At 38.7% G+C, this 25,485-nt stretch overlaps 1 protein-coding gene, 1 long non-coding RNA gene and 1 pseudogene across 5 annotated transcripts; 2 read left to right on the top strand and 1 right to left on the bottom strand.

Annotated features, from left to right (window-relative positions):
• The first annotated feature begins 4,155 nt into the window (after positions 1–4,155).
• PLA2G12B (phospholipase A2 group XIIB) lies at positions 4,156–25,020 on the top strand. Of its 4 annotated transcripts, none has more exons than XM_045522787.2 (4): positions 4,156–4,997; positions 14,591–14,667; positions 17,295–17,460; positions 24,599–25,020. In XM_045522787.2, the coding sequence occupies exons 1-4, from the start codon at positions 4,787–4,789 to the stop codon at positions 24,718–24,720; spliced, it is 576 nt and encodes a 191-aa protein (XP_045378743.1). In that variant the 5' UTR covers positions 4,156–4,786; the 3' UTR covers positions 24,721–25,020. The 4 variants fall into 4 exon arrangements, with proteins under 4 accessions (XP_045378743.1, XP_010961491.1, XP_010961490.1 ...); XM_010963189.3 differs by having other exon boundaries at positions 4,311–4,997; positions 14,591–14,679; positions 24,602–25,020; XM_010963188.3 differs by having other exon boundaries at positions 4,316–4,997; positions 14,591–14,679.
• Positions 6,255–24,705, bottom strand: LOC141579156 (uncharacterized). The gene is made up of 3 exons (XR_012510298.1): positions 24,571–24,705; positions 24,080–24,245; positions 6,255–7,486 (listed from the first exon to the last, which is right to left on the bottom strand). It is a non-coding gene; the product is annotated as an uncharacterized LOC141579156 (long non-coding RNA).
• LOC141579226 (vesicle transport protein SFT2A pseudogene) lies at positions 21,555–24,086 on the top strand (annotated as a pseudogene).
• Positions 25,021–25,485: the final 465 nt, after the last annotated feature.

Raw genomic sequence — 25,485 nt, 5'->3', positions numbered from 1 at the left:
AACTGGGAGTTTGATATTTGCAGATACTAACTACTATATATTAAATAGATAAACAAGAAGTTTATACTGTATAGCACAGGGAACTATACTCAATATCTTATAGCAACTTATGGTTACAAAGAAAATGAAAACAAATATATGTTTGTTCCTATATGACTGAAGCATTACGCTGTACACCAGAAATTGACACATTGTAAACTGTCTATACTTCAATAAAAATATATTTTTTAAAAAAAGGGAAAAAAGGACACTATGAACTCATCTACAAAACAGAAACAGACTCGCAGACATAGTAAACAATCTAATGGTTACCAGGGAAAGCGGGTGGGAAGGGATAAATTCGGGAGTTTGAAATTTACAGATGTTAGCCACTAAATATAAAAAAAAAGATTTTAAGAAGTTTCTGCTGTATAGCACAGGGAACTATGTCCAATGTCTTGTAATAACCTTTAATGAAAAATATGAAAATGAATATATGTATGTATATGCATGACTGGGACATTGTGCTGTACACCAGAAACTGACACATTGTAACAGATGGTACTTCAGTTAAAATAAATAAATAAATAAATTAATTAAAAAAAAAAGAAAACAAACTCATTTACAATTGTATCAAAAAGAATAAAATGTCCAGGAATAAATTTAACCAAGGTAGTGAAAGACCTATACTCTGAAACCTGTAAGACACTGATGAAAGAAATTTACGATGATATAAATGTAAAGACATTCCATGGTCATGGATTAGAGGAATAAATATTGTTGAAATGTCCATGCTACGCAATGCAATCCCTATCAAAATTCTAATGGCATTTTACACAGAAATAGTAAAAACAATCCTAAAATTTGTATAGAACCACAATGGACATGAAAAGCCTAAGCAATCCTGAGAAAGAAGACCAAAGTTGGAGGCATCACATTTCTTGATTTCACACTATATTACAATGCTATACTAATCAAAACAGTGTAGTGTTGTCATAAAATGAGACACATAGATCAATGGAACAAAATAGAGAGACTAGACATGAACCCATGTATGTATTATCAATTAATCTACAATAAAGGATAGGGAAAAGGCAGTCTCTTCAATAAATGGTGCTAGGAAAACTGTACAGCCACATGCAAAAGAATGAAACTGGACCACTATCTATCTCACACCTTACACAAAAATCAACTCAAAATGGATTAAAGACTTAAACATAAGACTGCAAACCATAAAGCTCCTAGAAGAAAACACAGGCAGTAAGCTCCTTGACATTGGTCTCGGTGATAATTTTTTTGGATTTAACACCTAAAGCAAAGGCAACAAATGCAAATATCACAGTAAAAAGCTCCTGTACAGCAAAGAAAATCATCAAATGAAAAGGCAACATACAGAGAAAATATTTGCAAATCATGTTATATGATAAGGGGTTAGTATTCAAAATAAAGAACTCATAACTCAAAATAACAAAAATACCTAAACAATCAGATTAAAAGATTGACAGACAACTTGAATAGACATTTTCCTAAAGGCAACCTACAGATGGTCAATAGGTATATGAAAAGATTCTCAACATAACTAATCACCAGGGAAATGCAAATCAAAACTACAATGAGATATCACCTCACACCTGCCAGAATGGCTATCATCAAAAAGACAAGAGGTAAACGTGGTCAAGGATGTAGATAAAAGGAAACCCTTATATACTGTTGGTGGGAATGTAAATTGGTGTGGCTGCTATGGAAAACAGTATAGACATTCCTCAAAAAATTAAAAGCAGAACTATATATGATCCAGCAATCCTGCTTCTGGGCATATATCCGAAGGAAATATACTCATGATCAAAGAGCTGTCTGCATTCCCATGTTCACTGCAGCATTATTCACAATAGCCAGTATATGGAAACATCCTAAGTGTTCATCTATAGATGAACAGACAGTGTTTATATGGATATCTATCTATCTCCATAAATGAATATTATGCAGCCATGAGAGAGAAGGAAAATCCTGCCATTTGCAACAATATGGATGGACCTTGAGGGCATTTTGTTAAGTGAAATAAGTCAAACAGAGAAAGAGATACTTTATGATATCACTTACATATGGAATCTAAAAAAACTGAACGCATAGAAAAAGAATAGAAAAGTGGTTGCCAGGGTTTGGGGGCTGCAGAAGTTGGGGAGATGTTAATCAAAGGGTACAAACTTTCAGTTATAAGATGAGTAAGTTCTGGGGATGTTATCTACAGCACACCCATTATAGTTAACAATATTTTATTATACATTTTTTAATTGCTAAGAAAATTAATCTTAAATGTTCTCACCACAAAAAAAAGGAATGGTAATTACATGAGGTGGTAGAGCTGTTAACTAACCCTACTGTGGTAATCCTTACACAGTATATTTAAGTAGCAAATCATGATGTACACTTTAAATTTACATACTTTTATATTCCAATTATATCTCAATAAAGCTGGGGGGGAAAAAACAGGCAAAGGTGGACTTGCATAGACACTTCTCCAAATATGATATACAAATGACCAATAAGCTCACGAAAAAGTGCTCAACTATCACTAATCAGTAGAGAATGCAAATCAAAACTGCAATGAGATACAGCCTCACACTCATTAGGATGGTTTTTGTCAACAAATGGAAAATAACAAGCATTGGTCCGGTTGTGAAGAAACTGGAACCCTTGTTCATTACTGGGGACAATATAACTGGTGCAGCCCCTGTGGAAAACAGTATGACCCCTCAAAAAGTTCAACATAGAATTATCATATGATCTAGCAAATCCAATTCTAGGTACGAACCCCCAAAAACTGAAATCAGGGACTTGAGCAGGTATTTGTGTACCAATATTCACAGCAGCATTAGTCACAATAGTGATCACTGACACATGGATGAATCTTGAAAACATTCCGCTCAGTGAAACAAACCAGACACAAAAGGACAAATATTGTATGAGTTCACTTCTAGGAGGTACCCAGTACAGACAAACTCATAAGGACAGAGAGAATAGTGGTTGCCAGAGGTTGAAGGAAGAGGGGACTAGGGTATTGTTTAATGTGCAGCGTTTCAACTTGGGATGATGAAACGGTTTGGAAGATGGACAGTGATGACAGCTGAACAACATTATGATTGTACCTAATGTACTTAAAGACACTGCACTGCCCACTTAGCATTTGCCAAGAGCCATTCACATCACTTTCAACTGTATGAAGTGAAAATGAAAGTATTATATATTATATACAAGTATGACACCAAAAATATTTTTGTAATTTTTAAGTGTATATTGTTACTCGGTTGTAACTAGTACCCAACTATATTTTATGACATTTATAACACACTAAAACATTTTTAAAGGAAAAGCTTTATATTTTAGGTCCTTTAATAACATGTTTTTCCCTGCTTTTTTGCAAAGGACCTCTGCATTTTCATTTTAATTGCCGCCCCCCCCCCCCCCCCCAGTTATGTAGCTGGTCCTGAGCCCCAGCTTTTACCACTGAATAGTTTGTTGGACCGAGTAATTTAACCTTTGTATCTTGGTTTTCTCACCTCTCAAATGGGAATGACAATTATCCTCCTTCGTAAAATTGATGTGAAATTAAAACTACACACACACACACAACAGTGGTTTGAATAATTATATGTACTTTTAAATATTGGTGGCAGTGTTGCTGTTCATATGAAATATTGTTAACCACTCCCCTTCCTGGAGTCTGAATCTTTAGACAAATGCATTTCTTATCTAATATGAAGACATTTAATTCATTCTTTTCTACGGGCTTTCCAGACTTTTGAGACAGAAGCTAAAGGACTCATTTGGTTCATAAAAGTATCAATTTTGTGGACTAGTGATTTCATGGATGGAATTTATTTCTTTATATGACTAAAAACAAAGTATAAACTGAAGGTGATGCCAAAACGCTAGACTTCAGGCAACAGTCTTAAAACCTAAAGTTTCAAATAGTGTTTCTGATAAACTCTCTGACTTTTAAGCAAATCAATGCAAGAAAAACACTAGGAGAGCTGAGCTCCCCCAGGACTATTCCAGGGCAATCTGTAGATAACAGATGCTGCTGAGAGGAAATAAAAATACTGCTGTAAATACAGAGGCAAAAATCCCCCAGCACTAGGATGGCTACAATTAGGAGCTCTGCCAGATTAGAACTGAGTCTGAGAGCCAAGTAGGGACCCAAGGCAGAAGCTGGGGTCCCAAATCTGAACACCACCTTCACACACACTTGGAATACACTGAGCACACTCAGTAATACCCAGACCATTGGTACAGGTATCACTGCTGACCCTCCATCACTGGGGTTTTCCTGAGCCCTTTATGTATCTGCCTGAATCTTCCAGAGACCAGGTGTAGGACTGGTTTAGGAGTGAGGCTAGGTCCTTTGTGTCGAGGCTGGTCCTGGAGGAACAAACTTGTAACTAATCCATAGGTTAACCCGCTGGTTGGGGGTGGAATTCTAATTGTTCCACAGCCCAAGCCTCCTAGAAGCTGGCTAACATCTTCTTCCTCCAAGGCTGTGGAATCCACTCTGCAGTCTTCTCTCTCACTGGCCATCCGACGACAGGCCCTCCTATTGCCTAACCTTTGCCCTTTCTAATTGCCCTGATCTCATCCCAACCTCCAGAGCTATGTTTAAAGTCCACCTCTGGGGAGCACACAGATTGAATGTTCCAGATATCCCTTCCCCAGTCCTGCTTGGCATCTGGCCCAGTGGGCTGTGTACCCAGACTTCCCGGGACACTGGCTGGCGTTTGAGGAGAGACCTCGGTGCCTACCTGGTTCCAGGATGACGCGGGCCATCAGCTTCTTGATTTTGTGGCTCAGCCTGGGGGGTGGCCTGGCGCAGAGTGACAGCAGCCCTGACGCAGAGGAGTCCTATTCAGACTGGGGCCTTCGGCACATCCGGGGCAGCTTTGAATCTGTCAACAGCTACTTCGATTCCTTTCTGGAACTGCTGGGAGGGAAAAATGGAGTCTGTCAGTACAGATGCCGATATGGTGAGTACATGGTTTCTCTGCCTGTAAAACTATCACTGGTGGACCTGTGATCAGCTGGAGCAGGGCCACAATCGGTCACGTACTTTTTCTTGTTATCTGCCACAGAGAGGGGTGCCAGATTCACCAAATAAAAATATAGGATGCCCAGTGAAATCTGAATTTCAAATCAACGACCAACCCTATGTTAAAAATATTTGAGATATTCGGGACACACTTATGGTGATAAATTACTGGTTGCTTATCTGAAATGTAAATGTCACTGAACTTCCTGTATTTTACCTGGCAAAGCTCCTCCAAAGAGCTTTGGAGGACTTGTCCCCTGGGGCCATTTTAATGGGTTTGCTGTGAGACAGGTACTGAGGATACAGGTGGCCAGGGTGGGGAGAAAGAATTTGAGATGTCTTTGTGAGGTGATCCCAGGGCTGAACACTGAAGCTGAACGTTCAGTGGAAATTCTGAGCTTCCTCCGTCCCTCAGTGCCTAGCTCAGAGTGGATTCTCCTTTTTCCCTAATGCTGTTCACACCTTCCTTCCAGCTCTGATCAATTTGCCTGACTTCCCAGAGAGTGCCTGCGGGGCCTCAATCAGCAACAGCTGGCCTTGAGGGGTAGGCTGGGCGTCTGCAGCCGCCTCTGCGTGGTGTCGGAGGGTGTTGGAGTTGGATGTAGCACCGTTGGTGGGCAGGAGCACCTCGGTGCCTGAGCTGTAAGAGGGTACCTGGGAGCCAGGGTGCCCGCCTGGCTGCAAAAGAACGGACCCTGGGGCCCACTCTTCCTTCACTCTGCGCAGGACGTCAGAGTAGTGGGAGCAGAAGCCGAGCCCTGGACCTTGCAGCTGGGAGGCAAGGGGCAGTGACTTCAAACACAGTTGGAAATGTTTTCCAAAGCAAACACAGTCTCCTATAGCATTAGTATCATTATTTAGTTTATCAAATGTTTCATAAGAGGATTAGAGATGAAAATGGTGAGTCAGTTTAGCCTAGCAGAAAAACACTTGAGAAATATTTCCTCCAGACACTCAACAGATAAAACTCAGCTTGGAGAGAGACTCAAAAGAGCTACATACTTGCTAGATTCAGCCAGTCTCTCACTCCCTTTTTACCTTTGAGCAGGGGAAGTCAGCCCCTTTATAAAAGACAGTGAGGAGACAATGGTTAACCATTGCTTCAGAACCAAAAGTTTTGCAGCATCGAAATTTTAACCACAGAGGGATATGGCGAAAAAAGCTGAAGATTATAGGGTCAATCTGTGCTAGGACCCACCCGGATTGCTAGCCATGTCTTTGTGCAAAGTGTGTTGGACAGATGCAGAGATGCCTAGTCTCGGGGACTGTGCTCACCTAGTTTGCATGGATGGGGCAGTAAAGAGTTAACTCACTTCAGCTCTTTGATCAACACAGGTGCTGTTTTCCTCCCTAGAGGCAACACAAGACTTGGGTCTATGGTTTAGCAAACAGATAACAGCAAGACTTTTTTTCTTAAGGGGAACAAGAATCAAACCTCCTTCTCTAGCCAGAGCACTGAACGATTTCATCAAATTTTGGTTGCAAGCCTCCACCTGGGCGGGTCGATGCAACAGCCACGGGTGGGGGACGGGAATAGTCAACAGAGAGACTGCAGGGATGCAAATAGCTCCACACACTCTGCAAAACAGAACCAGTCCAAGGAGGGGCCTGAAAAACACGTAGGAAACAGGGGGTTAGGCCTTGTTACCTTTGGAACTGAGCGGAGCTGAGAACCTGGAGGCTGTTTGCACAGGGTGTCTTCTCAAGTTGACTGTGAATCAAGCGGGGTTTTGAAGAGAGAACACCTAATAAGTAACTGGGTCTCGGTTCTCTTTCAGTTTACTTTGCGATAACACTCCTTGGACACAGTGCTCCTCTTCTCTCTCTAAGGCAGTAGCTCTCCAACTCGCTGGGGCTGGGTGCTGCGAGGGCCCTGAAGGGCTTATTTAAAGACCGCTGGGCCCCGCCCCCTCGCCCTGGCAGGTCTTGGGTGGGGCCAGAAAATTTGCATTTCTAAGGGTTCCCAGGTGATCCTGATTCTGCTGGTCCTAGGACCATACTTGAAGGAGAAAACTGCTTTAAAAACTGCATTTCTTTTTTTTTTGCCAGAAGGAACAATTTAGCAACATTAGTGTACAAGAAAAAAAATTTCCATTTGGTAGGTACTTACCTCTACTCCAAACAGTGGTTCCTACCTCGCCCTGCACTTAGAATCACCTAGGGGTCTTCAAAAACTCCTGACGCCCAAATCAATTAAATGAGAATCTCCGTGGGTTGAATTCAGGCGCCAGGAATGTTAGCATTTCCCAGGTGATTGCAAAGTGCAGCCAAGGTGTGGAGCACGATTTAAGGGCTCATTCTTGGAGACAAAGATGTGTTTGTGTCCTGGTAGTCTACAATACTGTCAGCATTGCTTCCCACACTTCTTGTATCGACAATTCATTTTCATGTCAACACACATAAATCTGGACTTGCCAAAGGATCCAGCTGTAAATATAACAAGATGCTGGGTTAATAGCATACGTGGTACAACAGGTATAAGGGGTCTGTACTAATGTAAACAAGATTTCCTCTCCCAGCTCAGGGATTCTGATGCAGTAGGTCTTCAGTAGGAACTGCATATGTGGTCCTTGAACCAGACTTTGAGAAATACTAGTAATGGAAAAATCAGGGGTTTGAACTAGGGTTTGCTGGGGAGTCCCATTGCCGATGACCTTGGGCCAGTTACCTAAGTCTCTCAATCTTTGTTTCCTCATGTTTATAACTAATGTTAATAACACCGACCTAGCAAGGTTGTTGTAAGAATTAAAGATAATATATATAAAGAATTATGGAGCATGGCAGATACCAAACAGATTTTATAAATGTTATGAGAAAGACAGTCTGGTAAACAGGTTAATATGCATTCAGATTCTTCAGATTCTCTTTCAATATAAAATTTACAAACACAGAAATCCCAGTGGCTGGACAACACCCTCTCAGCTTCTGGAAGAAGTCATCAAATGACGATTTAGGTGTTCTGTGCCTTCATGAAGGTCTCCGGAGCAGAGTTTCTGTCTTGTAAATCATGATTTAAGATACCAGCCACACTGTCACACTTTGATAAAAAGACCTCATGACAAATTTCTTCTTGGGTTTAGTTCTAGGAAAAAAGGTATCCTAAAATATAAGTCTTCTTATTTTCAAGAGAACTTTTTATCTTCTGAAATCTTAGAGCAAAATTTTATGAACCTGTGAGTTTGCGTATTTTTCCAGGGAAAGAATTTACAGCCTTCACCAGAGTCCTAGGAGATCCATAGCCCCAAAAAGAAAACAGCTGCTGGCTTAGAGCCAAAGATTGTTCTCGAGAAGGGTGATGAGATGTCTGGGTTTGCCTGGGACGGAGGGAAGGGGAGGAGGTTCCTGGGACGGGGGGACTTTTAATACTGTAAGAGGGACAGTCCCAGGCAAACCAGGACAATTCAGTCACCTTAACCTCATGCAGTAATTTAATCTGTTTTAGCAACTGAAATAGAGTTTATTGCGTCAGTTAAATTGTCACAGTTCTGTTTTTTTCCCTTGGTGTGTCCCTCAGGCTGTATTTGAGTGTTTCTGCCAGTAAGCAGGATATACACCTCAAATACAGCACTCTGACCCCTGGGTCAACCTCTCGAGGAGCACAGTGTCCTCTGCGGGCGTCGGTGGGAGGGGAGAAGGGACACACCCTCCCGAAGACTTCACCCTTGGCCTCAGTAATGAAGTCTCAGATGATTTTTACTGTTCTTTTCTGGTGACAAAACAGAAAGAAAAAAGGCTGGGCTCGGGGGCAGTGGACATGCCTGCAGGTAGAACTCGGGTTTCACGTCTAACTTTCCTCCTAAATCTCCCTTATTTGCCTTTAAGTGTTTTATGATGTTTCACTTTATTCAGAAGGTTTAAATTTTCATAAGAGCAAATCTGTCAGTTCTTTTCTATGAAGGCTATTCCACTCTATTGCTATTCATAGAAACCTATTCTATGGCTTCTGAATTTTTTGGTCCTGCTTGAAAAACCATCCTCACATCAAGATGGTAACAACATTCTTTAGCTCTTTTTTTCCGTGAAAGCAATCACAGCTAATACATAATGAATGAGCATTGCTGTGCTAAAAATAAAAGCCTTTCTTATTTCTTATGAGCACTAAAATTTTAATTTCATATAATTTTCACATGTACAAAATATTATTCTTGCCTTGACTTCCCCCCACTCCCCAACCATTTAAAAGCATAAAAAACATTTTTCTCCAGCAGGTTATCCAAGAACAGACAGATGGGCTGGACTTGGGCCAGTGTTTGCCAAGCCCTGAACCAGCTCGTATAGACAGCCAAAACCAAAAAATAAAATTAATTTGTGGACATCGGACATTATTGATGCCGAGACTCGAAACATCAGACTGAAAAGACTCAACATAACTCAAAACGACTCAAACTGTAATGTGAGGATATAACACATGATTTCTGCCTAGACTCAAACCATCACTTTTTTCCTTAGAACTTTTACTTCGAGCTTCATTGCTAAAAAGAATTTCCGCAGCTATCCTAAAATATTAAATACTATTAAAATAGCCCGTATCTATAGCTGGCCAGGTAGAATGTGTCTGTAGCTGGTGTTCCGTTATTTTTCAAGCTGGGATATCAGTTTTATCTTCTGTGAGTTATCAAGTACAAGAAAGGCAGAGGCTGACTCAGGAAACTGCAGTCAGTCTGCAGCAAAAGTGCTTTATCAGGAGAGTTCTTAAAGAGTTAAGCTTCACCATCAAATTTAGACATTCGTTTCTTCATTGAAAAATTTCCCCCTGATTTCTATAAAGCTAATATAGATAGAACACTTGTAAAAGAAAAATCCAAAAAAAAAAAGTAAATAAAATCACCATAATCTCACCTCCAAGAGACCATACACATTTAATTGTATGGCAAAGTGTGATTATTTTCGTATGTGCAATTTGATTACTAATATTACATAACACACTTTACTTATTCCCCTACTCCCAGGTCTACACACACACAACAGGTTGGTAGAGTAGCAATGCTAAGTTATATTTCCAAGACTCTTGAAAAGTAATGCAGGGATTACTGGTGGGCTGGCAGACTCTGTCAAGTACAGTACTTCTCCATTACAAATAACAAGAAAGGCTGAGTGGGAGGGCGGGTATAGCTCAAGTGGTAAAGCGCGTGCTTGGCATGCCTGAGGTCCTGGGTTCAATCCCCAGTACCTACATTATTATATAAATAATTAAATTAATGAACCTAATTACACCCCCCCACACACATAAGAGATTAAAATATTTTAAAAGAGAAAAGAAAGGAAAGGTTGAGTGGAAGTAAAATGTAAAACAAAAACCACACACTCAAGCCAGAATGAAGTAAAGGGAAACCTTCAAGTTCCAGAAGTGAAGAGGAAGCACAGAGCCAAAGTGGTAGCAGAAGTTGGGGGCCTTGGTCTAGAACATATATAGACTTCAGGGGCTGAAGAATGGGTTTTAATGCTCACACACAGAGAGGAGACTTAACTTTTACCTGTAAAAATTGGGAAGTTGGAACAGAACAGTCTGCATGAAGCTTAGAGCCTGAGGAGCCATCTAAACGGGAATAGAAAATCCAGTATTTCAAGACGTAGCAAGGATGCTTTCTCTCCCGCTAGGGCTAGAGCTGGAGCTTGGGGGAAGAATAAAGAACACCCACTAAAAATATCACTACCTGAAGCATATTCTATGCACAGATGAAGAATCTGAATCTATACAGCCAGCTTGGTGTGAGGAACCCAAGCTCAGAAATTAACAGAAATACCCGTGTCTCAGTTATCTTGGGACTCCTAGAGCCTCAGCAAAAGCAGTTAGGGACTATTCTATAGTATGTGACCCAGGGCACAGGAAATAAACAAGCCCTTCTACAAACAATTACATATCATGTGGAAAATAATCCACCCTGAGGGAGAGCCAGTAGACGTTAAAAAAATGAAAGGGCATCCCAAGGACTAGAGATAATAAAATAATACAACAACAGCATTTGAAGGTATTAAAGAAAGGAAGGAATAGAAAACATTAAAAACAAACAAACAAACCCAGAACTCAATGAAAATGAATACACAGATTAAAAACACGATTTAAATAGAAATCCAAGAAATGAAAATTATAGTCATCAAAAGAAAAAACTCAATGGACGAGTTACATAGCAGATAACCTAGCAGTCAGTCAACCTAGAGATAGCTAGTAAATTGAAAAACAGCTTTGATGAAGCTAGTAAAAATTCAGTACAAAGAGAGAAAAAGAGAAAATATAAAAGAGATTAAGATCTATGAAGGACAGGATTTAAAAGATTCAACATTCAGTAACAAGAGTCCCAGAAGGAGAAATTACAGAGAATGAGGAATATTAAAAAATTAGGCAAGGGCTGTGAATTCTCCAGAGGTAAAAGACACCCAAGTCTTCAGATTGTTCCAGGTGGGATATGAATATACAGACCACATCTAGATACATTGTGGTGAAACTGTGAGCATTGAAGAAATTGGAATCCTGTGCATTGCTGGTGGTAATGCAAAATAATTCAGCTGCTCAAGAAAGCAGGCTGATAGTTCCTCCAAAAGTTAAACAGAATTACTATATGACCCAGTAATTCCACTCCTTATGTATATACGCTCCAAAGAACTGAAAATATTCAAATACTTGTACACAGTTGTTCATAGAAGCACTCTTCACAATAGCCAAAAGATGGAAACAACTACAATGTCCAACTACCGTGGATGAATAAACAAACTGTGGTGAATCCAGAGAATGGAATGTTATTCAGCCATAAAAAGGAATGAAGTACTGATACCTGCTACAACGTAGATGAACCCTGAAAAATGGAGAGTGACTGCTAATGGGTCTGGGGTTTCTTTTTGGGATGATAAAATTGTTCTATGATTAGATTGTGTGGTGGTCTCACAACTCTATGAATATGCTATATAGCACACTGAATAACACACATTAAATAAGTTACTGTATAATATGTGAATATCTCAATGAAGCTGTCATAGAAAAAAAAATGTATGAAAAAGAGATCCAAATCATCACGGCAACTGCAATTATTATGTATTGTTGAGTAACAAGTGACCCCTCACACTTATCAGCTGACAATAACAAACATGTATTGTATCACACAGTGTCTGAGGGGCAGGAACCCTTGAGCAGCTCTGCTGGGGACTTCCAGCTCTAAGTTTCTCATAAGGTTGTAGTTATGCTGCCTGTTGATACCACAGTCTCTGAAGATTTGTCTGAAGCTGGAGATCTCCTTCCAAACTCATGTGGCTGTTAGCAGGAGTCTTTAGCTCCTTACGACATGGGCTTTTCCATGACACAAGTTCTAGTCTTTTATAACAATCTTGGAAGCAGCATACCTCCAATTCTGCCTTATTCTGTTGGCCACATAGACCAACCCTGGGACAATACACTTGGGTATTAAAACCCGGAGATGGGCAACCCTGGGGGCCATCTTGAACTACCATCTTATACACATGTTGTATCACAGCCCAAACAGACTATGGTGGAGACTGCGTATTGTCTCCTAGTATCCTTCCACTTTCTACATTAATAAACCCTCCTCCCAACTTCAAGCTGGGCTCATGGCTGCCTCCATTGAAGAAAAGCTTCATTCCCAAGCCCATCTTTGCCATTGGTGGTGTTGTTTATTAAGGTCTGGCCAAGGGAAGTGAGAGGGAGTGATGTCTGTAACATTCTGAAGTGTATTTATTAAAGAGAGGAGCTCTGATCGTGCTACCTCCTTCTTCCATCCTGCTGCTTGTAATATGGATGTATTGGCTGAAACTCCATCTTAGACCATGAGAGCCAGGGCTACTATTCTAGCACTGGTAGAGCAGAAAGCCAGAAGCAGCCTGGGTTCTAGAAAAGGGCAAATTTATCATTCTAACCTTACGAGCCTTAATTCTGGATCTTGATGAGATATCCTATCTTGTTTAAGCATGTGAATAATACAGTATGTATGAGATATTATATACAGAGAAAATTATAACACTCTATTGAAGGACATAAAGGAAGACCTAAATAAATGGAAAGCTATACTATGCTCATGTTTGGGAATTCAGTCTAAGAAATTCAGTTGTCTCCAAATGAATCTATAAATTCAACGTATTTTCAATAAAAATCCTAGTGATATCCCTTGTAGAATGTACTAAATTGATTCTAAAATACACATGCAAGAGTAACAGACATAAGAATAATCAAGACAAGTTTAGGAATAACAAGGAGCGGGGGCTTTAAAGCATAGACTTAGTATCTAAAAATTAAAAGAGAAAGATGGGATGCAAAGGGGCTTCAACTGTACTTGTAACATTTAATTAAACAGAAAAAATATTGACAGCAAGTTTGGCAACGTTATTATGTTTGTGTAGTGGGCACATGGGTGTTTTTCTGACATCAGTTTTGAAATATTTCATAATATAAAATAATTAAAAATAACATACTTGGCAGGAGGAGATTAAAGAAAAGAAAGAAGAAATGCCATGTGTTTCACTCAGAGGATTCATTCTTAGCTTATCTCGTCAGTCTTTTTCTATGTCTTGCATCTCTTACAAGAGGCAGAGGAACATGGGGAAAGAACACAGGCATCGGAGACGAAGAAATCTGGATTTATATCTGAATTCCCCTCCTTTCTATATGAGTCAGGCACGTCATGAAACCTTTGAGCCCCGTTTTCCTTATCTGGATAATGGGATAAAAAATCCTCACTAAGGAAGGCTGTCCTGAGATCATCTCAGGTCAAGGTTATCTTTACGTACAACGACTACCCTTGATACACTGACAAAGCTTCTCTGTACTTAGTGGTAAGATTATAAAATAACTCAAAGCCATGTAGGAGAAACCAAGAAATCCAAAGCTTTTCAGATAGTTTTGGCTTAGTTCTATAACACAAATGCTTAAAATATTGCAGAGGGGTGTTTTCTTTGCCCTTTGGTAAATAATGCTTTGTCTACATTTGTGGAATCTTGCAAAATTTCCTTCCAGTTATTCTGGAAAAAGCTTGTGGTGCCATTTAAATTCTGACTCCTTAAGTATATGATCAGCTGGTGTTATTTTCCTGTGCACAGTATGTGGTCTTACAGTGGATGGAGGAGGAAGAAACCTTGGGTTTCGTCTGGTTTTGCCATGGATCTTCAAGGTCATGCACTTAAGAAATGTTAGAACTGTCAGTAAATAAATGCCCATAAAATTCTTCAAGATGAGGAGAAAAACACCAACCTGGTCTGAAGGTTATTACTCTTTGATGACATCATCATCACCACCACCATCTAATTTGGATGTGAATAGCTAGCAAGGAACAATGACTTGGGGGGAGGTAATTAGGCTTATTTATTTATTTTATTATTATTTTTTTAAATGGAGGTACTGGGGATTGAACCCAGGACCTCATACATGCTAAGCATGTGTTCTACCACTGGGCTATTCCCTCCCCGCAAGGAACAACGACTTTTAAAGGAAAAATTGAAGATGCTTTTAGATCATTTTTATTTGATTAATGTTTCCAAATGCTTAATTTCTAAACATTTCTTCCTGCTTCTTTCCTCTCTGTCTCCTGCTAGGAAAGGCACCAATGCCCAGACCTGGCTACAAGCCTCAGGAACCCAACGGCTGCAGCTCCTATTTCCTGGGTCTCAAGGTACCAGGAAGTGTATGTACACTGCCATTATTTTCTTACTTGATTGGTGTTAACAAAGACTAACCCAAGAGTTATCACTGATGGTGGAAGTCATCACTTATGGAATATTTGAGCAATACAACTAGTATTTTTAATTGGCTACAGAGAAAGGGAGGTAATTTTCAAAGTCTCTGATTTCCCTTTCTCAGAGGCAGCTCTCCCTCAGATAAGCCAATGCATAGTCAACTTTGAAGTCACCACTGCCAATATCAGCTGAGCCTGAGGGGGTCAGACCTAACTTGATTTGAAGTAGTTCTGACAAGTGTGACATTTAAATTGCTGAGACTGTTCAGTGATGTGCTGGAGCAAAGCTGGAACTGACCAGTGAGAGCCGGTTATTCTATAGTCAGGACTTTTGCAAGAGGCAGACTTCATGTCGGAACCGTCAAATCGACTATGTCAGCAGTGTTAACAGCATAGAAATCTGCAAAAACCCACCCGCCAGCTCACACCCCCACCATAGACAACTAGCTGCTGGCTAGACATTTATCATATGTCACTGACCATGTCTCAAACTGTTGGCCTCCTCTAAAAACAAGGAATAATAATTACTTTCTTTTAAGACCCCTTGGAAGCCCTTTTACCTTTTTCACTTTAGAAAAGAGGTTTCATATAAAATGTAGGTAGAAGGATTTCATATCTAAATGAGAACTGTAGTTTAGATCTGTCTTTTAGCTTGTGTCTTAATCAGGCTAAACTTCACCTTTCTGCTGATTCAAAAGATTTTTGTAATAATTTCCCAAGCAGCATCATGTTTAATTTATTCTTCTCAATAAAATGCTGCTCACCCATGTGGCGTGCTTGTGCAAATTGGAAAAAAGTTCCCTTTCTGCAAGACAGTTTTCTTCCATCTGTCAGAAACTAAGCTTAGTATCCTGATTTTGCAAGAAAAGGAAACTTGACTGCCATTGGCTAGACATTTTTCTTAATAAATGTGTAAATCTATGATGTCTTGTGGGAAGGTGCCCCCATAGATGGGACGCTCTTGTTTACTGGACAACCTGCACAGCTGAACATCCAGCCTTGTCCACAATCATCAGGATGTGTATGGACACAGAAGACAGTACTTTCAAATATGTATTTATATTAGAGAAACTACGTATTTTTGGCTAAAATTGTTTACTTGTTATCAATTCAGTAGCTATGGAATAGGTCTGCACTCTTATTTTGAGAGTCATGCCATTTTGTTTACTGGTACAAATAGTATTTAGAACTACTTCAAGAATTTCCAATTTAGTTGAATGATAGCCACTATACTCATCTCATTCCGTTGCCTCTATTGTGATATAGTTTTAGTTTTCAGGCTGAAGTACAAGCAAAGTGGCTTGCTTCTGGCATCAGATGATGAAAATTTACCCAGAACTACTGAGTCTAGGCCTTTGCCTGGTCTAATGAGTTAGATTATCTCTTAATATAATAATGTTTTGTTTGGGGTTTTGCTTAAAAGGGCATTTTAAACTGCAAAAGTCCACATTCTGCTTTAGGTGGCCTTGGAGTAAAAGTTCAAATAAGAGAACACTTAAGGAGACCCAAGAGGAAAGGGTCTAGATAGCTCAGTAATCAATCCCCACCCATACCCTGACACCAGCTTCCATCTAAGTCCAAGTCTATGTTATCAGAAGAACTTGCAAGAGATTCACATCTAGACTCACCCTGTTGACATCTATTTACAAACCATAGATTGATTTCTCTTCTTTAATCACTGGCTGTATCTTTTTCCTTTCTTGCTGAAGAGTTTGTCAAATTAACTTGTTATTTTGGAAGTCAAGGTCATCTATCAACTTGCCTTTCTAACTTAAAAATATATATATACATATGTAAATACTTACATAATAAAATACATATACAATATATTACCCTGCTAAGACTCTTGGAAGACTAAACCAATTGACTTGCTCACATATGATTTGCTCATTATTTTCTTTCTTTACTTGCTGTATCCTAAGTCTACCATCATCTTTAATAATCCTCTCAAAAAAGTCCTGTTTGATAACTCTATGTGTGGCATTCTATGAACTTAGTTTGTGACACATACATAATTGTTTATAGGACACTTAATAAATGTGTGTGTGCGCGCGTGTGTGTGTTAGATACTGTCACTTGTGGTCAGGAACTACATTCTGTACCCTTCTCTGCTCCTTAAAAAGGTGCTGCACGGGATGGTTCCCTGATAATTGCTGGTGACCTCTTTGTGAACTAGGGCTTAATTTTTCATACTTCTGAGCCTTGGAATCCTTTGCTCAAACAAAATCTCACATAGCATAGGTTTGAATTGAATTTGGAAGTCTTGAAGCTCTGCCCTCTTGACTAACTTTCTGATTTCTATTTTTAGCACCGTAGTGGCCTGTGAATGTGAAAATCACTAAAATCTGAAAGAAAAAAAAGGCTATGCAAGGTTATTAATCTAGTAACTAGATCATGACTGAAACTTAGTGTCCTGTCACTGTCAACCTGATATATTCTTTCCAGTCACTTTTGTGCTACTGAATTGATCTGAATCTGTTAACAGGAATTTGAGAACAAGGTGGGCAAGGTTGCCTAAGGCCCTTGGTCTAAACGTGGCATTTTCTTCCTTCTCTTTTCCCCAGATGGACTTGGGCATTCCAGCAATGACCAAGTGCTGCAACCAGCTGGATGTCTGTTATGACACTTGTGGTGCCAACAAGTATCGCTGTGATGCAAAATTCCGATGGTGTCTCCACTCAATCTGCTCTGATCTTAAGAGGAGTCTGGGCTTTGTCTCCAACGTGGAAGGTAGGTATCTTAAGGGCATCTACTTGTGAGCACAGAGTTTGGTGCCTGTTTACACACAGAAATGTAGCCAGAGCCTCTTTACTTAAAGGGACCGTCAGAACTCACTGAACTTTCTTTAGAGAACACTGTGACCAATGAAAGCAAGGGGAAAGGAAGATTCTGGGCATTCCTTCACTAAAGTTCTCTCCTGTCCTTGCCAGGAGCTGCTGGCGCCACTCCTGATGGACAGGGCCTTAGCAAAGCCTTCCCAGAGACATAAAAAACTATCCTCAAAGACCAGAGCAAGAGTTGCCCAACTGGCTTTGGTTATCCATTCCACTGTTAAATAATCTTCCATAACAGGAGTTATTCTATATAGGACTACGTGGTTGGGTTTAAGCCTTTTTTTCTTCTTCTTCTTATTTTGTTCTCAGGGTAAGAATTTTGAAAAGCCCATCTTTTTTTGTGTAAAGGTCTCTATATACTTGAGGATAATTATTTTTAAATGACTGCTTAGCTACCTAATTTCTAGCACTGATTCTGTCATTTCTTTTTCCTAATTCACCTTAGGAAAAATTGTAATCTTTTAGTTTCAGAAGCCCGGACATTACATCCAGGTATTAGCATTATATATTTCTAGATGGTGAAGTTTGAAATTCAGGCATATTAAGAGCTGGCCTCATGCCACCAAGAAAGTCAGCAGTAGAAAGAACCTTGGATCTTGTTCACAGATCAATGTCTAGAGTGTCATTCTAAAGTGAATGTGTGAGGGCATGAAAATGTGAATAATTAATTAGGCCCTATAAAAGTAGTGTCACTCTATCTGTACTACAGAATGTGAAAAAGTGCCTGCTGCTAATCTGGGGTCAGGTCAAGTTACTTCTAAGAAATGTCCTATTGATTCTTTCTCCTAAATGTCTCTCTGATATACACTTGCCTGGTTACTCCAAAATAACCCAGTCTCCGGGCCCCATCCAACCTATTCTCTCCAGAGAGACCAGATATATTTTTATACCAGACAAATCTGGTTATCTCTGTTCTCCGTGTAAGTCCTTCAACAGGTTCCTCTTCCTTAGGATTAAATCCAAAACCTGAGGGTGACATTCATAGCCCTTTCGGACTTAGCCCTAGCCCATCTCTCCAGCATCATCTTGTTTATTTCTGATTTCTTTCGTGACTTCTGCCATTCCAAACTACGTGGGTTGATGGCCCGTATCTTTCTGCCTCTTCAGATCCCTCTGCTTGAAATACTCTGATCATTCATTCTGTTGTTCTTGTTGAAACAGTTTTATCGAGATATAATTCACATAGTATACAATTCAACCATTTAAACACTTAAAAATACGTTCAGAGTTCTGCAGTCAGCCCCAAAATCAATTTTAGAACATTTTCATCACTCCAAAAAGAAACCCCATAGCCACTAGCAATCCCACATCCTTCCCCTGCAGCTCTAGGCAACCATCAGTCTGCTTTCTATTTCTATAGATTTGCCTATTCTGGACAATTCATATAAATGGAATCATATGACATGAGTTCTTCTATGACTGGATTGCACTTATTAATGTTTATCCATTTGTAGCATGCATATGTATTTCATTCCTTTTTATTGCTGAATAATATTCCATTGTGTGGATATCATATATTTTCTTTATCCAGTTGTTAACTGATGACCATTTGGGTTGTTTACACTTTTTGGCTATTATGAATAATTCTGGTATGAACACTTATGTACAAGTTTTTGTGGCAATATGTTTTCATTTCTCTTGAATATAAATCTAGAAGAGGAATTCCTAGGTTACATAGCAATTTTATGGCAAACTGATTTCCAAAACAGCTACACTATTTCACATTCCCACCAGCAGTGTATTAAGGTTTCAATTTCTCCACGTCCTTGTCGAGACTTGTCATTATCTGTTTGATTATTGACTCTAGTGGGTGTGAAGTGGTATCTCATTGTGGTTTCGATTTGCATTTCCCTGATGGCTAATGATGTTGAGCATCTTTTATGTGCTTATTGGCCATTAAATAATTGCTCTGGAGAAATGTTTATTCAAATCCTTTGTCCCCTTTTAAATTGGGTATTTGTCTTTTTATTATTCAGTCATAAGATGTCTTTGTGTATTCTGGATGCAAATCCTTTATCAGACATATGATTTGTAAACATTTTCTCTCATTTTGTGGGTTGATTTTTTACTTTCTTGATGATACAATTTGTAGCCCAGAAGTTCTACATTTTGACTAAGTCCATTTTATCTACTTTTTCCTTTTATTGCTTGTACTTTTGAAATTATATGTAAAAAGGCTTTGCTTAACCCAAGGTCACAAAAATTTACTCCTATATATTCTTCTAAGAGTTTTGTCTTAGCTCATATGTTTAGATCTATGATCCATTTTTAGTTAATTTTTGTGTATGGTATAAGAAAGGGGTCCATTTGGTACGTGGATATACACCATTTGTTGAAAAAGACTATTCTTTCCTACATTAAATCATCTTTGCACCCTTGTCAAAAATCGGTTGGCCATAATTGCAGTGTTTATTTCTAGACTATCAATTCTATTCCATTGAACTATGCTAGTAACACACTGTTTTTATTACTATAGTTTTATGGTAAATTTTGAATATCCTTCAACTTTGTTCTTTTTCAAGATCTTTTCAAATATTCTGGATCTCTTGTATTTCCATATGAATTTTAGGTTCATTTTGTCAATTTCTTCAAGAAATGGTATGTGGAATTTTGCTAAGACTTTTGTTGACTCTGTGAATTAATTTTAGGAGTATTGCCATCTCAACAAAATTAAGTTTAAAATTTTCTGATCAATGAGCATGAATGTCTTTCCACTTATTCCACTTATTTGGGTCTTCTTTCTTTCAACAATGTTTCATAGTTTTCGGAGCCAAGTCTTTTGTTTAATTTATTCCTAAGTATTTTATTCTTTTTGATGCTACTGTAAATGGAATTTTTTCTTAATTTTATTTTCAGATTATTCATTGATAATGTATATAAATACAATTGATTTTTTATATTGATCTTTTATCCTGCAAATTTGCTGAACTCATTTATTAGTTCTAACAAAATTTTAGTAGATTCCTTAGGCTTTTCTGTACACAAGATAGTCATCAGAATATTATCTTCCTTTTCACTTTGGATGCCTTTTATTTCTTTTCCTGCTAATTGCCCTGACTAGAACTTTCAGTACAATATTGAATAGAAGTAGTAAGAACAATGTGGCGATTACATAATATGCTACTGAACAACCAATGTGTCAAAGAAGAAATCAAAAGAGAAATAAAAAATACCTCGAGACAAGTGAAAATGGAAATATAACATACCAAAACTTATGAGATGCAGGAAAAGCAGTTGTAAGAAGGAAGTTCACAGCAATAAATGTCAGCATCAAAAAACAAGAAAGACCTCAAATAAACAACCTAACTTTACACCTCAAGGAACTAGAAAAAGAAAAGCAAATGAAGCCCAAAGTTAGTAGAAGGAAGGAAATAACAAAGATCAGAGCAGAAATGAATGAAACAGAGACTAAGAGGGCAATACAAAAGATTAATGAAACTAAGATCTGTTTTTTAAAAAAGATAAACAAAATAGACAAGCTTTAGCTAGACTTCCCAAGAAAAAAAAGAGAGGATGCAAATAAATGAAATCAGAAAGGAAAGAGGAAACAGAACTGATACCACAGAAATACAAAGAACCATAAGAGACTGCTATGAACAATTATACATCAACAAATTAGACAACCTAGAAGAAATGGATAAATGCCTAGAAACATACAATCTACCAAGAATGAATCATGAGGAAATAGAAAATCTAAACAAAACTATTACTAGTAAGGAGATTGAATCAGTAATCAAAAACCTCTCAAACAAAAATTCAGGATTAGATGGCTTTATTTTTAAAGTGGCTTCAACATTCAAAGGAGAATTTATCAGCCACTTAAATGGCTTCAACATTAAAGAAGAATTAATACTAACCCTTCTAAAAACCTTTCAAAAAGTAGGAGAGGAAGGAATACTTCCAAACACATTTTATGAAGCCAGCATTACCCTGATACCAAAACCAGACAAGGACACCACAAGAAAAGAAAATTACAGACCAAAATCCCCGATGAACATAGGTGCAAAAATCCTCCATAAAATATTAGCAGCCTGAATCCAACAATTCATTAAAAAGATCATACATCATGATCAAGCAGCATTTATTCCAGGAATGCAAGGATGCTTCAACATCCACAAATCACTCAGTGTGTTAATGTGATCCACATTAACAAAATGAAGGATAAAAATCACATCATTTCAATAGATACAGAAAAAGCATTTGACAAAATTCAACACCTACTTATGATAAAAACTCTCAACAAAGTGGGTATAAAGGGAACATACTTCAACATAAAAAAGGCCATATATGACAAGCCCACAGCTAACATCATACTGTACAGTGAAAAGATCAGGAACAAGACAAGGATGCCCAATATTGTCACTTTTATTTAACATAGTATTAGAAGTCCTAGTCAGAGCAATTCACTAATAAAAGGAAATAAAAAGCATCCAGGCAGGCGGGGCAGGCAAGTGAGTGGCCATCCCTGCAGCCCAGGAGTACGGCCAAGGAGAAGCTGCGGCATGGCCAGGGTGAAGAGGAGCAGGGCCTGACTGTGCAGGTCCTGGCTGCCTCGTCCCTCAGCTTCAACACTGGGCTGAAGTGGTTTGCCATATAATTCGTAAGTGGCATCTTCTTCTCCATCCTTGAAACTGGATTGCTGTGGCTTCCTGGTGGCATAAAGCTTTTTGTAGTGTTTTATACCCTTGGAAATATTGCTGCCTTAGCCAGTACATGCTTTGTAATGGGACCCATGAAGCAGCTGAAGAAAATGTTTGAAACAACACGATTGCTTGCAACTATCATTATGCTTTTGTGTTTTGTACTTACCCTGTATGCTGCTCTTTGGTGGTATAAGAAGGGACTGGCCTTGTTATTTTGTATATTGAAGTTCTAGTCGATGACCTGGTATAGTCTATCATACATCCCATATGCAAGGGATGCAGTAATTAAATGCTGTTCTTCTCTACTGAGTTGAAAATCAGAAACTCTGAAAAGACCATTTGAAAGTTGAGATTCTATTTTTGGTGAAGTATACTTTTCCTGATATAATAGTCACTCCAGAAACAACCTCACTGACCATTTAAGACCATTTTGTATACTGATAAAAACTACATGCTGATTAAACTCTTAAATGCTTGTGACATTATAAAAAAAAAAGGGCACCCAAATCAGAATGGAAAATGTACACTATTTGCAGATGACATGGTATCATATATGGAAAACCCTGAAGACGCCACCAAAAAAAACTGTTAAAACAAAAAACAAATTCAGTAAATTTACAAAATACAAAATCAATATACAGAAATCTGTTACATTTCTATATACTATCAGAAAGAAAAATTAAGAAAACAATCTCATTTGCAACTGCATCAAAAAGAATAAAATACCTAGGAATAATTTAACTAAGGCAGTGAAAGACCTACACACTGAAACCTAAAAGACATTGAGGTGTCACCTCACACCGGTCAGAATGGCCATCTTTCAAAAGTCCACGAATGATAAATGCTGGAGAGGATGTGGAGAAAAGGGAACCCTCCTACACTGCTGGTGGGAATGTAGTTTGGTGCAGTCATTATGGAAAACAGCATGGGGATTCTTCAAAAAACTGAAAATAGACTTAACATATAATCCAGCAATACCACTCCTGGGCATCGTATATCTGGAGGGAACTCTAATTTGAAAAGATACATGCACCCAAATGTTCATAGCAGCACTGTTTACAATAGCCAATACATGGAAGCAATCTAAATGCCCATCAGCAGAAGACCGGATAAAGAAGTTGTGATATATTTATACAATGGAATACTACTACACCATAAAAAAGAATAAAATAATGCCATTTGCAGCAACATGGATGGACCAAGAGATTGTCATTCTAAGTGAAGTAAGCCAGAAAGAGAGAGAACAATACCATATGATATCACTCACATGTGGACTCTAAAAAAAAGAACACCAATGAACTCATCCATAAAACAGAAGCAGATTTGCAGACATAGTAAACAATCTTTTGGTTACTGCCAGGGAAAGGGGGTGAGAAGGCATAAATTTGAGAGTTTGAGATTTGCAAATGTTAGCTACTATATATAAAAATAGATTAAAAAAAACAAGTTTCTTCTGTATAGCACAGGGAACTATGTTCAATATCTTAAATAACCTTTAATGAAAAAATATGAAAACGAATATATGTATGTATATACATGACTGGGACATTGTGCTCTACACCAGAAATTGACACATTGTAACTGACTGTACTTCAATTTAAGAAAAAAAAAAAGACGTTGGTGGAAGAAACTGAAGATGATAAATAAGTGGGAAGATATTCTGTGCTCGTGATTGGAAGAATTCATGTTGTTAAATGTCCATATTATTCAAAGCATTCTACAGATTCAACACAATCCCTATCGGAATTACAGTGGAAGGCATTCTGAAATGTCTTCCATAATAAACCTTAGCACAAAGGGATAGAAACCTTTTCTGTGGCTCCTGTACGACTTTGGGGTTATTCCATTATGGTGTAGTATAACTCTGTTTACCTGTCCATCCTGTTCATCTCTTTATCCAAACTGCGAGTCCTTGAGTTGGGCTCTCTTTGGTCTCTGCATCCCTGATGCCTCAGAGAGTGGCTGACCAACATATCCAAGAGGCACACATGCTTTTTCAAAGAATAAATGGTTATTCATCTCACTCGACCAGGGAAAGCTAGAGGAAATAAAGCAGTGTTATCTGAGGGAGTATTCTGGAAAAAAAAAGGTCAATTTTCCATGGACTAAGCATAGTGACATGGGAGACGTCACTTGCTAATCATGGCTTTGCCCATAAGAAGAGGGCATCCCAAAGTGTGTTCTGCTTTATAAGGTTGGATGGAAGCTTCTCTGAAAAAAGCTTCTCTTAAATCGATTTTTTTCCTTATAATTCTGTATTTGGATCACTGCCTTTACTTTTCTCTGGATAGCATGTCACCCTGGGAAATATGTGGCCTCTTCAACATTACTCACACTACTTGGGGGTAGTCCTGTATACTAACCTTGCTATTTCTCCTCATTTTTTTCAAGTAGCCTGTGATTCTCTGGCTGATACTGTGTTCAACACTGTATGGACCTTGGGGTGCCGACCGTTTATGAACAGCCAACGGGCAGCCTGCATCTGTGTGGAGGAGGAGAAAGAAGAGTTATGAGGAGGAGGTGATGCCTTTCTGGTTTCTAGTGACACCACAGCTGCCATCTCAGAGGTGGTAGGATGGAAGATGTAGCTCATCCTTTCTTCCAAAAGTTTTGGATACCACAAAGCAGGAGAAAGGAAACATTATTCTACAGCTGAAAAGTAAGCCTCGTCCTTTGAGGAGAACTGGAAAAAAAGACATGGAATGATTTGAAGGCTACTCTTTGCTTTAACACTGGTGACCCCAACCAAGACATATTTGCCTGGAAATTCAATTCTTAGTTTAAAGACTAAAATAAAGACTAAAATACTGGTATTCCTGGAAATGATAATTATATTCATAAGTGAAATTTTGGAGAATCCAACCATTTGGGAGGCAGTGACTTTCCTCTGATCCATGTTTCAGTTGCCAGTAAGCACCTCACATTTAATAAAGTGTACTTTTTAGAAAATTTGAAAAGAGATGAATGAATTCCATTATCACCAATATGCTAACATTTCACTTAGAAGAGGACAGAACCCAGCCTGGTAAGTTCCACCAATGATAACAATTATTTCTTCTGGTCCTGAAGAGATAAGACCCGGTGGGCAAAGTCAGAGGCTTACCTGACTAGAGCCAACGGAGGTGAAGGCCAGATGGAGTTAGGTCTCTGCAGTTCCATTTTTCCCTTCATTGAACTTGTCCTGTTGACATTCCTGATTACTAAGTGGTGTCAGGGTCAGGTAAAGACCTGAGAAGAGCTTGGTAAAAACTGCCACTGAGAACAGCGAGGAAAAGTCC

Source organism: Camelus bactrianus, chromosome 11 (genome assembly GCF_048773025.1).
Source record: "Camelus bactrianus isolate YW-2024 breed Bactrian camel chromosome 11, ASM4877302v1, whole genome shotgun sequence".
NCBI classification, from domain to species: Eukaryota; Metazoa; Chordata; class Mammalia; order Artiodactyla; family Camelidae; genus Camelus; species Camelus bactrianus.
This window is presented reverse-complemented; position numbering and strand designations above follow the sequence as displayed.

What these genes read in the sequence shown, in the direction of transcription:
- PLA2G12B (XM_010963188.3), top strand. Translation starts at nt 4,787, where the DNA reads ATGACGCGGGCCATCAGCTTCTTGATTTTGTGGCTCAGCCTGGGGGGT. An exon ending in TCAGTACAGATGCCGATATG is followed by an intron (nt 4,998 to 14,590) that starts GTGAGTACATGG and finishes GTCTCCTGCTAG; the next exon opens with GAAAGGCACCAATGCCCAGA. An exon ending in CTTTGTCTCCAACGTGGAAG is followed by an intron (nt 17,461 to 24,598) that starts GTAGGTATCTTA and finishes ATTTTTTTCAAG; the next exon opens with TAGCCTGTGATTCTCTGGCT.